This window comes from Jaculus jaculus, chromosome 1, assembly GCF_020740685.1.
Source record: "Jaculus jaculus isolate mJacJac1 chromosome 1, mJacJac1.mat.Y.cur, whole genome shotgun sequence".
Classification (NCBI taxonomy): Eukaryota; Metazoa; Chordata; class Mammalia; order Rodentia; family Dipodidae; genus Jaculus; species Jaculus jaculus.
The window spans coordinates 37880088-37892423 of NC_059102.1; the positions used below are offsets into that span (position 1 = coordinate 37880088).

General features: G+C 52.2%; 1 protein-coding gene across 2 annotated transcripts in view; it reads left to right on the forward strand.

The window, feature by feature from the left end:
* Window positions 1–207: 207 nt before the first annotated feature.
* Crtac1 (cartilage acidic protein 1) overlaps window positions 208–12336 on the forward strand; it is a 169555-nt gene continuing 157426 nt past the window's right edge. For both annotated transcript variants that reach the window (XM_045134200.1, XM_004669893.2), the window contains exon 1: window positions 208–340. In XM_045134200.1, coding sequence (XP_044990135.1) covers window positions 317–340 — 24 coding nt within the window. In that variant the 5' untranslated portion in view covers window positions 208–316. The remainder of the gene's footprint in view (window positions 341–12336) is intronic.

Sequence of the window (12336 nt, forward strand, 5' to 3'; positions counted from 1 at the left end):
CCCTTCCCCCACCCGGCTCCCCGGGCTCCCCCGAGCCGCGATTGGCCGCGCGTGCACCCCCCAAGCCTGGGCCCCGGCTCCAGCCGCCGTGCCATTGGCTGCGGGCCTCCGCCAGCCTTTACATAAGCCCCCGGCGCGCTCGAGTGGAGTTGTATAAAGCGAGCGCGCGGCGTCGGGGCGGGAGGCTCGAGGCCAGCCCGGGACCGGGGCTGGGAGCTGCAAGGCGGCGGCGGCGGAGGAGGAGGAAGAGGAGGGGGCGGCAGCGTGCGCCCGCGCTCCGACGCCCCCAGGCGGTGGGGCGGAGAAGAGCCGGAGGATGGCTCCGAGCGCTGACCCCGGCGTGAGTACCTGAGCCCCCCAACCCTTCCCGCCGAGAAAGTTTCTCCAGCCCTGGGCACCCCTCCCCATCCACCCTAGGGGTGTGTGTCTCTGTGGTGGTGGGGAGGGGGGGCGGTGGTTGACTGGGATGACGCCGGGAAACGGGGAAGACCCCCACCGCCAAGGCGGTGGCTCTGCTCCCAACTTGCCCAAGAGGTGCTGGACTCGACTGGCGCGCGGAGGAGCCTCCCCGCCGGCTGGTGGCGAGGCTGGAGATGGAGGAGAGGTGGGCGCCGAGGAGGTGTGGGAGGGGTGACAGCCCGCACGCTGGCAGGAAGGTGTTTGGGGTGCACTGGAGGTCAGAGGTTTGGGGAGGGGGTTCCGGGGCTGGGAGGGGGCGGAGCAGGTGAAGAACTGGCTGTGCAGGGTATGGGAGTAACCTAGCCAAGGCAGGCTCAGCTTGGGGCCGGGCAAGACACTAGCTTCAGCCGAGTGCCTAAGCTTCTCGGCTGGAGGAGCGCCCCGGGGGCTGGCTGCCTCTCCTTCCCCGGGGAGGCTAAGCTGTCTCCCCTGCACACAGTGCTCAGTGCTCCGGGAGCCAGCCCCGTGCGCGGTGGAGCTGCCAACCGTCTTTTGCTGGACCGAGGTGTGGTCTCGCTTTCCAGCTGTTTCAGGCGAGCTTGCTCCAGGCATCCCAGGAGACCCCGAGAGGGCTGGTCTCCCTTGGTCCCACGGAAGCATAGCAAAGGCTTTCACGGGGCCGCGGGCGGGTTTGGGGGCATGCCCAGCAATGCAGCGTGCTTCTTTGCAGTACAGTACTAGGGAGCTCAGTCCCGCGTCTGCAGAAACCTACTCAAGAATCCCAAGTCATGCCAGCCGGGAGGGGAGCCCCCCTAGAGGCGGGGGGCTACCTCCGTGAATGACTAATGTATACTGTTGCTGTTACGTGGGTCCATCTACCGTGGCTTCTTTGAGTCCCAGAAGGTGCTTCGGTTCTCTTGGACACACTGATGACTCGCACTTGAGATACCTTCTGGGAGGAGGGATGGGTACAGGACTTCCCAAGTGAAGCCAGTCGGAAAATAAGGCAAGGGTGGGGGGGGGAGTTCTGGAGTGGGCATAGCTCCGTGGTGCCGTCTTGAGGCTGGGGAGAATTCTTGTGCCAAGAGAAAAAGAAATTTGAGACCCTGAAAACTTGGGGCAGAAAATACCCCTGAATTTAAACAAATGCAGAGTGACACTGTACCTCACCTCAGCCGTGGGGAAGGAGCAGTGGAGGAGTGGGAATGTGGCAGTGGCTCCAATATGATCCTCAAAGGAGCGTTTTCTGTCTTCAGTGCTTGGTGAGAAACATCGTCCTGGTGACAGGTCCCAGAGTCAACTTAATAGGCAAGGAAGAGAGTTTAGAATCTTGGTACTGGCCCACAGAACCACAACCAGAGCATTCCAGTTTCCCCTTGGTGCTAATGGACTCTGGAGAAGCTTGAAGGCGGGTGGTGTTTACCTGCTCTGCAGCTAATGCACTGGGACGGTATCCTTCCCCTTATCCCATCCCTGCACACGGGAGTGTGTTCCAAGCCCTGGGACACCTGCCTCAGCCTGGAGCTCTTTTATGAGAGCTATCAATCCATTTCCAAGCCCCAGCTCCATCCTCTGTCTCCCTGCAGTCAACATTTCTCTGCTGCATTTCCCAAGACCTTCTTTTCCACCGGGGCTTTGTGCAGTGAAATACCTGCTTGTTGCTCTTTCTTTCCTTTGCTCCATCTGGGTTGCACCTGGCGTTCTGAACCCTCATGTTCAGTCCTTGGCACCTGTATGTTTAGTTAAGGCATCCTATGGTTGCACAGAGGTAGGTTCCTCTATGAATGAGTGGCCCAATGGCCTTGTAGTTCTAAAGAGTGAAACATAGACTGTTACAAAGAGAATGGACCACCAGCAGGGAAGTAGTTCTATTAAACAGCTTGTGACAGCCTGAGTTGGTTCTCAAGCCTCCTTGTTGCCTGCAGAGTTGGTGGAAGCTCAGAGGTAGAACACGCTCCTTGGTGTCCATTAGGGGGCGCCAAAAGCACCTAGCTCAGGGCTACTGACTTTCTCACTTCTTGCCCTTGACTGGCCATAGTAACTTAACTGCTTTAAGCAAGCTCAGGCCACGGCTGGAAACCATTATCCTGTGATTGGAGCCCTTCTACCACGTGTCCACGTGCTTTCTGGACTTCAGGTGGCCCTGTGATCTCAGTTGCAGTGGGTGAGGGCGCATGAGATTCCAAGGACACAGAGGTGGCACATACTCCCACCTGCTCTCGGAGATCATTCTTTTGTGCTTGGTACTGGTGTGTTGTTTGAACCCATGAAGGGCTCCTAGTATCTAAGGACAGCAAAGTAGAGGAAAGGAGCTCTGGGAAGTATCTAGTCCAACCTCACTCAATCCCCAACATTCCCATCCATGTACAGTCTGTAGTGTTGAAGTTCAGTAAAGGAAGTGTCTCCCCCAAGGTCACATGGCTGTTTGGAAGATGAGATGCGACCAGATCCTCTGGTTCCCAGTTCTCTATTCGAAGCTCTTTCCACTCCAGTGACCTGCTTCCTTGTGCTGTGAAAAATGGACATATGTTCTCTATATAGTAAGCACTGGTAATTACTAACTGGCCAGACTTCAGTACACTAATAACTTTAGTAAATTTGGGGAAATTTCCTTTAAGTCTGTGGTCAGAGTGAGGAGGTAAGGAACAGATAAAATCCTCGTAAGGTACACGCACAGGTCTCGGAAAATCCCATTCATTCTTTCCCCTTCTTCCACTGTCTTGTCTCATTATTCCAAATGATCTTCAGGCAAAAGCCATTCAACCCTAGGTTTTCTGTCCCTGTACTGGAACCACAAGTGCCGAAGGCCCTCGCTGGGTAGTTTGGGCACCAGGCCCAGAGCTTTTTCTTTCTCCCTCTAAGACATGCTAGAGCAGAACGTGTACTGCTGTCACACCTCTGCTGGCGGGGGCCCTCAAACTTGATCCCGGGTGAGCCAGATCCTGGGTGAACTTTCCAAAGAAATTTACCAGTCTTCCCCATCCTTGCTGCTCTCAGCTCAAGGTCGGAGTGCTAAGGTGTTCCGTTCTTGCAAAACCCTCATTTTCAGCCTTCTTGGATTACCTGGAAGACACTCCCATTTCCACTGCCCTTTATTCTGTTCTTCAAGTCTGGCTGTTGACACCTGAGCAAGGTCCTGCGAAGCAGGCTTGCATTGCATGTGGTCCATGGGCTGCCCTTCTGTTTTTCACTCAGCTTCTTTGTATGCTATGAGAACGTCTTTGGGATTCCCCTTGCACCTCAGCAGACACGGTAGCCTATCATCTTAAGGAAACTATTGCTGTCAAACCAGAATTCTGATAGGCACAATCCTCCTCTGACCCTGAGGCTCACCCAAGAGATGCTTGTTGACAAGGAAGATGCTCAAGGTAGCTCATCTCTCCCAGTCTTACAGACAGCATGGGTCTTTACTTGCAGGGGAAGGAGGAGGTAAGGATAATGTAAGGCCACCAGAGAGCTATACCCCCCACCCCTTTTAAGTGAGACTCAAAGAACAATGCCTGAGATGCTCAGCAGCCTCTTGCTATAGCTAGAGAAAAGCCCCTGTATTCTTAGGTTTTGACTGGTTCTGGCCAAGTCCAGACAGATATAACTGCATTCAGAATAAGGAGAGTGTATGTGCTCTGGGTATTTGTTTAGTGGGGGAGGGTGCCAAGTTTTGGAACTGATCTTAAACATAGAAAACAAGAGGTTGTGTCTTTCATGCATTCTAGATGGTACCTCTTCTCATTGTAGTAGCAAGGACAGAAGCTTAGAAACTGGCTCCCCAGCTACTGACTGAAAGACCTTGGACAAACCACTTGACCCCCTTGTGCCTCAGTTCCCTCCCCTACTAAATGAATGGTGAAGCTGGCAACCCTGAGATGAGGTAAGACAGCAAAGATGAAGGGAGATAGTCTTTGGGATGTGCCTTCTGGGTAAGGTGCAGAGAGGTGTTCAGTTGGAAGAGGACATTAGTGCTGGATCACTGGGAACCACATGGGGCTGTTTTCTTCCTCTGCAAGGCCAAGTGTCCAGGTTTGCACATCAGCCACTGGTCATGGAAACATTTGGGCTCATGCACAAAGCCTGCTGGGCTCCTTCTTCCCACCCCTGTCACAGGCCTTTCATTTTGGGGTTCTGCCATGCTTAGGAGGAAAAAATTATACAGGTCCCAGGGTAATTATGAATGTGATGGAGGGCCCTGAGCTATTGATTCCTAAGGAAGGATCTTTCTGCTGGGAGACGCCTTCCTTGGAGCCCAGTGATTTAAGAATGCTGACAAACCCCTGCTCACTGAGCCTCCTGCAGGCTGCAGATAGGCTTCCAGGACTGCCTGGACTATGCTCAGGATATCTGGAGAGTCTGGCTGGTTGCTTAAGGGACATAAACCTGTGAACTCTCCTTAGGAGAAAGTATGAAATCAATTGGTTCATTATCACACCAGAAACATCCTCGTCCACTTAGGGCATTTAAGAAAAGAAACGTGGCAAAGGACTATAAGATTGAGTTTTAAACGTGTGCAAAAAGGTGTGAAGGGGTTGGGGAAAAGGAAGGGACAGAGAAACCTTTCTTCCACTGAGCCACTCGGGATCTTGACCTTATTGAAGCCCATGAGAGGTTATTTAACCCCCACACCCAGCCATTTGGCAGTGTCTAGAGACAACGAGTGTTGCCACAGTTGGAATAAGGGATGCTGCAAGCGTCATCTAGTAGGGGAGGGACTGGGAATGCTGCTAAACGTCCTTCAGTGTGCAGGGAAGCCCCCACAACTAATTATCTGGTCAGTGGTACCAAGATTGAGAACACTGGACCAGAGCATTGCAACAGAATCACAGAGTGTTATGGATGGAGAGATTTGGAAATATCCTCATCCAGTTCTGTTTCACAGCTGGGGACAATGGGATCTAGAGATGAGACAGGACCAGTCTGCATCATACAGCAAGTGAAGCACAGAGCTAGCCTGGAACTCAGGTCTGCTATTTTGACACTGACTTATCCAGACTCCCCCAAAGTTGTTGTGAGGAATAAACACGAGCTGTGAAAACACTCAGAAAATTATAAGGAGATTATTATTAATATTGCTATGATTACAAATTTGGGGGTTTAGAAAGTTCTATTTCTGAGCCACCGACTCACTGCAGAACATTAGACTGATATTTTCGCGGTGAGCAGGGGTTTGTCAGCATTCTCATGCATTTGTTGGGGTGTATTTGTGCAGGGGGGTGGTCTTAACAAAATATAAGGATATTATGCTCCTTAGAGAAAGTCCAAAGATTTGCCATTCAAAACCCCCAAGATACCTAAAAAAAAAAAAAATTAATTAAAAAAAGACAAAAAACTTCCTTGAAGGAAATCATGTGGACTTCGCACAAAGCAAAGCGCTTGCTTCTTGGCAAAATTCCAGTCCCCTGGCCCTGTGGGTTGGTTCCAGCCCAGGAAATCTGATCAACATCCGGAGGAGAAACTGATAGCTCCACAAATGGCAGGCGACTGGATTTGTCCCCACTCCCTCTAGGGAGGGGAGATTGTGACTCCCCTCCCTGGCACCCTTTCCTGCTCAGCTGCCCTGGCACTGGGAACTTCTGCAAGGAACTTCAGTGAAGGATGGGAAGGTGGAACATTAATTAGTAAAACCTTGTTTACTTAACAGACATATTCTTAAAGATCTCTTCCAAGGGACATTTTGACATATTGCTTTAATTAGCCACAGAAGAATGGAGAGTGCAGAGAGTGTAAAATGACCCTCACTGTTGTTTCTAGTTACTGTTATCTTTCTGTGCACCAAACAAGTGCACTGCTTACAAGGTCAAGGAATCGCTGCTGAGTTGAAGGACGATGGTCCTGGTGACCAGAGGAGGGACTGCAGGGATCTTTTCTGTCCCTTATATCAGCTCCTCCAACTGAAAGCAACACCTCAGTGGAGATTCAGCCTCGGCCTCCCAGCCTCCTTTGCTGTGTCTGTCCTAAATGAACAGTCATGTCTTACCGATCCTGATGTCACTCTCAGGAGGGGCATAGGTCAGGGACCCAGAATTTCTACCTTAGCTGAGTAACACAGCTCTGGCAGGGTGGGCGGGACAGCCTCAGCTGGAATTCTCTGTGTCCTGCCCTACAGTGTTCCTCCCCTCCTTGCTCAGGGTTGGAAGAGCTTGAAGCTTCCTTCAGAGGACCGAGAGTGCAAGCCTGTTATCTGTGCTGGGGAGTGGGGAGTCCCCAGCTAAATCCTTGCCAGAAACATCTGGGAGCCCAGATGGAGGCAGGTCCCTGGGTCTCTGGTGATCAGGCTCCCGAAGCTGGGCCCAGCCCTCCTCATCGTCCACAGTGGTACCAAGATTGAGAACACTGGACCAGAGCATTGCAACAGAATCACAGCGTGTTATGGATGGAGAGATTTGGAAATATCCTCATCCAGTTCTTTTTCACAGCTGGGGACAATGGGATCTAGAGATGAGACAGGACCACAGACTCTTTCTCTTTGAAGTCGGCTCTGCTTTCACCCTAGCCTCTTAAGAACCGCTCCTGTTAGACATCACGGCCACGCACCTCTCATCCAAAGAGGTCTTTGCAAAGGTAGATATAAGAGCCCCAAGAAGGAGACACTGCCTTGTCCGTGGCGTGGGGGAGGTGCGCCGTGTCATTTGTTTTCAGCTACAGACGCAGCACCTAGCATGATGCTTGGCAAGTGGAAGGGCTTTGCAGGAGAAAAGGGAATGGAGGAGGCCATTCTGCAACCCAAAGAGGCCTGTGGTATTAACATGGACCTCCAAAGTGGCCTCAGTCCGTCAGGCCTGCCTCCCTCCTAGCCTCTTTCCCAGAGCTAGTATTCGGGGTCCTGTGAACCTGCAGTGCCCCGCTGGTTAACACAGTTCTCAGACCCTATGCGAGGCCCACCCCCCAGGATGGTGATCAGCTCAGCCTTGAGCAAGATCAAGTTTCTCCTCTTCACCCATGACTGCCTCTCACCCCCCCACCCCCGCCCTGCCGCCTCCCACCACAGGCCATAGACAGCTGCCCGGACACCCCCCCACGCAGCTTCACCTTGCTTTGAGCCCATGGAATAGATGGAAATTTGGATTTCCACTGAAAAGAAACTAGGGAGTGAATCATTGCTTCATACAAACATTCCCAGGAGGATGCTTTTAAATAGCAAGGTCCACTAATGCATTTTAAATGATTTCGGGAAAATAAAATTTAAAAAAAAACAACACCTGACCCATAGACTCTCAGGTCTGGAAAAGAACTTTGGAGGTCATCCAGTGGCCTGCCCCACCTCCACCCCCAGACTATTCAGGTCTCCTATGGGACACTGTTCAGAAACACAGCCGACATCCTGCACGCTGCGGCCCCAAAGCTAACATGCCCTTTAGGAAATGAAAGTCCGATCATGTCCATGCCCAACTTGGAAACCTCCCCACAGTGGAACTCCAGGCTCCTTGCCTTGGTGTTGCAGGCTGCGCAGACCCCAACTTCAGCCTCCACGCAGGGCTGTGTTCTCCCCTCCCCTTGCCTCCTCCCACCCTCACCCCCACGTGCAGGGTTTGCACTGTGGCAGCAGTAACTGCTTTCCCAGCTCCAAGCTTCTCACACGCATGCTTTGGATGCACAGGTCTCCACCACCTGGAATCCAGAGACTCTTTTCTGCCTGTCCTTCCCACACACCTCTCATTAATCCCTCCCTCCCACTGGCTACATCCGGACTTTGTACCTGTTGCTGCTCTGAACTTAGATCCCTGCACCGCATGCGTACTGTCGGCTCCCAGCGTGCAGGGACCATGCCCGCTCCTCCCGTCGTCTCCATCCTACCTGGAAGGCCTCTTCTACATGTTTGAAGAACGAGTGACTGTATCTACCTGTACCGATGGCTTCTGTGTTTGGAAAGCAATGTTTAAGGAGTCAAAGAACTCCACTGGGGTCCCTAGACAAATTAGTAACAGAGGCAAACCTATTCCTCAAAGTCTTCCAGTCCAGAGCATTTCACTCAACATCTGACAGCCACTCCTAGAAGGGGCACCTGTGTGCCTGGCCCCATCTCTTGAGATGCATTTGTTCAGGCAGCAAGCATCTGTCACTGGTAGTAATAGTGTCATTACTGTTACCATTACCTACCTTGTGTGGGTGTTTTCCATGCCCCACACTATGCTCAGAAGTTAACATGTGCTAGTATCACTTTATTTTCACAGCAGCCAATGAGTCTGTCTTCCCATTTTACAGGACAGAAAGCCTAAGCAATTAATAATATTTATTAAGATCCTACTCTGCCTTGGGCTTAAGGCTGGGAGGCTCCGTGCATCTTCTCCCTTTCACAAGTACCCTTCTCAGCCGGATGTACTCTGGGATACCTGGCCTGGGTCTTCTGGGTGTTCTTTTTGCCCTTTCCTGGAAAAGACCCAAGCCTCCTCTCTCTACTGTCACAGGGCATGTCTGTAGCACTTTCCATGCGAAGGGAAACAGAGGAAGTTCTGTGTTTTCTTATTGTTGAAGAGATGGGACAGAGCTAGGGATGGATAGCCCAGTAGTAGACGCTTCGTCTAGCACACACAAGGCTCTGGGTTTGATCCTCAGAACCACAGAGGAGGGAAACCAACCAGTGAAACTACAGGGCATGTTGGCTTCTGGGCTTGGGATGCAAAAGCCTGTAGTTAGTTCTTCCAGGCTTGCAATACAGGGGTCCAGGAGCGGGAGCAGGGCACAGAAGCAGAACTGAGGTGTTGGAATGTGCACTCCCTGGCACAGGGCCTTTCTCTCATCCTTGGTGCTTTCCTAGTGCCCAGCACAGTACATAGCATGAAGCCGGTTACATGCAGCCCCGAATGAATGCGCACATAGCAGCTCCAGCATTCCCTCTCACTGGAACCACAGTATTCGCCCACTAGTTTTCTGCTTCTGTCCTTCTCTGGGCCTCCAGCACTGCTACTGTGTGCCTCCCTTCCTCTCACTCTTCTCCCCCAGTGCTGGTATGGGGCCCAGGGATCTCTGCTGAGCCACACCACCATGCTGTGCCACCGCCCAGCTCTGCCCTGCTCCTCTTACCATACCGCTCCAGCTGCATCACCCTTTCACCCCCTCCTCAGCAGGGGTCCTGCTCCCACCAGGCTGAGCCTCCTTGTTCTATACAACCTGCAACTCCACCACACACACACACACACACACACAGGTGGTCTTCTCAGCCTGGAGCATGGTCTCCACCTTGTCCCTGTGGCTAGCTCCTCATTGCCTCTCTCCTAAGTCTCCCCAGGAACTTCTGTCTCACTTGACTTAAGACAACTTTGGTTGAGTGAAAAACACCTGTTTACTGTAGTGCCTCTGTCTATCGATTCTGGAGCTAGTTTATTTAAACACAAATATTGGGCCCACTGTAGACTAGTTTGTAATCTTGGGTAGGTTACTTAACCTCTCCGAACCTTAGCTTACTTATCTGTAAAACGAGGCCACAGCAGTTTGCACCTCGCAGGGTTACTATGAGAATTGAACGTGAAGGGTCACCGTCATGCCTGGCAGGCACACAGTCACAGATAAGTGCATGTGTTGTCATTAATGTCCATTCTTGCTCGTGAAATCACAGCTGTGTGCCTCTCTGCTTTGGACTCAAGTTCCTGTGAATGAGGCTGAAGAGCCCATGCCCAGCTCTGAGGCAAAAAGAGGGCACTGGCAAGTGCATGGAAGCAAGGAGAGGAGAGAGGAAGAGTTAGCAAGCGTGGCTCTTGTTCAGGGGAAGGATGAAGGGAGCAAATGCCAACTGGAAATGCTGGGAGGTCGACAAAGACTTGATTCCATGATGTAGAGGCTGTGAATGAAATGCATGCAGGATGCCAGATTTCCAGCCTGTGTGGCCCAGTTGGCTTTGACCAAGTGAACAGCTTCCCACTTCCTCACTCAGTTGAGGGCCAGTGGGGATGAGGTAGCTGGACTCAGACAGATGGAGGTGAAACGGTACCTTTGTTATCAATGCAGATACCTGACAGGCTTGGGTGTGGGTTCTGTAGGCATGCTGGTTCCCTGCCCCTTCCCAGTATAGGCCCTCATGGGTGGATGGCCATGGGTAAAGCTGCTCAGCCACACCCGGCCTAGGCATAAGTGGCCTCTGCAGCAACCAGGTCCACAGGGTACCCCAAGCCTAGCTCTTTTTCACCAGCCAGTTAGGTGGGAGTGGGATGAGATCATTGCTCTAGGTAGGGTTTCTCAGTCTTGTCACATTGACACTTGAGACTTGGATGAGTCTTTGTTCTGGGGACTGTCACATGCATTGTAGGACACTCAGCAGCAACTTTGACGTCTACTCATAGGATACCAGGAGTGCCCCCTTCCCTGGTGTGACCACCACAATCGTCTCTGGACATTGACACCTGGCTGAGGGCTACCTCCCTGGTCAATGGCAGGTCCTTTGGAGGGGCTTCAAGAGTAGGGAGTAAGTGCTTCCTCTCCAGGCAATGGAGCCTGGAGACCACAATTCCCAGAGGGCAGATCAGGAGGGCAGCTGGATCCCCAAGTCACTGTAGGCATCTGCCCTCTGCATTGCTGTTCCTTCCCTCCTCCTCAGCCTCTCCTGCTCCAGCTAACTTCAGCATCCAACTAGGGCACTTTCCTTCTGGAAAGTGCTATCAGCGCCCCAATGGGATCACTTAGGGTTCTCTGTGCTCCCTCCTCCTCAGAGTACCCTGCAAATGCTGAGTGACCTTCTCCTCAGGACCCCAGCACCCTTCCATGTTCCTGTGGGTGTGCAGGAAGTGTTGCTGGGGGTGAGTGAGCTGGGCTGCTTGGTCAGCTCTTCTCCAGTGGTGCTTTCATTCTAGGAGCTCTTTTGTGGGTCTCTGCAGATTTGGTGGCCCATCCCGTAAGGGGCAGAGTGTTCCTGCAGCTGCCTCTCTCCCTTGTGAATCAGCTCCCTGACAAGTGTCTGAAAAGGGTCTGCATTTTCTGCTTGTTCCCAACATTTGGGCTTCCTGCTTTTGTGAGAGCGTGGGGCGTGTCCTTGCTCTTTCGATAATTGCAAAAGAACTGTATGCCCTGGAAATTGCCCTGGAAGCCTCTCCTGCAGCTGCCTGACCCCACGGCGGAGAATCCAGGTTGCTTGGTTACCAGTTTTCAGACCCAATTCAAGAAAGTCCCGAGGCCACAGAAAAGTGAGTTCGGTGCATGTGACCCAGAACCAATGTCTGAAGACTCTCCACCCTGTGAAAAACGAGGTGCACCCCGGCTGCCTCCCACTGGGCCCTCTGCCAGACCTTCCCTGGAGTCCACTTAACTTTCATCACTGCCGGTCAGGTGATCCCACATTACAGATGAGGACATCCAAGATCAGCAAGGTGGAAGAGCACGCCCAAGGTCACTGGTCGGTTTGTGCTGGACTTGAGAGCCAGTTCCAAGTCGCTGACTCCAAGCTTTGGACTCTGTCTTGACTCTCTTTGGGTCCATCTTACTGAGGATTGTTCAAAAAGTTCACTTACGGAGCATTTTATTTATTTTTTGTTTGGTTTGTTTGTTTTTGGTTTTTCGAGGTGGGGTCTCACTCTAGCCCAGGCTGACCAGGAATTCACTATGGAGTCTCAGGGTGGCCTCGAACTCAAGGTGATCCTCCTACCTCTGCCTCCTGAGTGCTGGGATTAAAGGCGTGCGCCACCACCGGCTTTTATGGAGCATTTTGGAGAAATCATCCTGATTCAGTTCTACCTGTAGCCAGCAACATGTTTTTCCCTTGTGTTCCCAGCTGCCCTGCAGGAGACATTCCTTACAAAAGCATCGTGCATTCTGGCCTAGTGCACCTTTACCAAAACTCCACCAGTGATGTTTAGCCTCGCCTCCTCTGGGCTGCCCTGTCCCTAGAGAGCTTTCTGTGGTCTCTACAAAGCATGCTATACCGACTCCAGTATGTGTTGGCAGAGCCCTGTGAGGGCAAGGACCAGTTTGTGTTCGTCCTTGTATTCCTGAAACTCACTGCACCTGTGGTAGAAGTCTGTG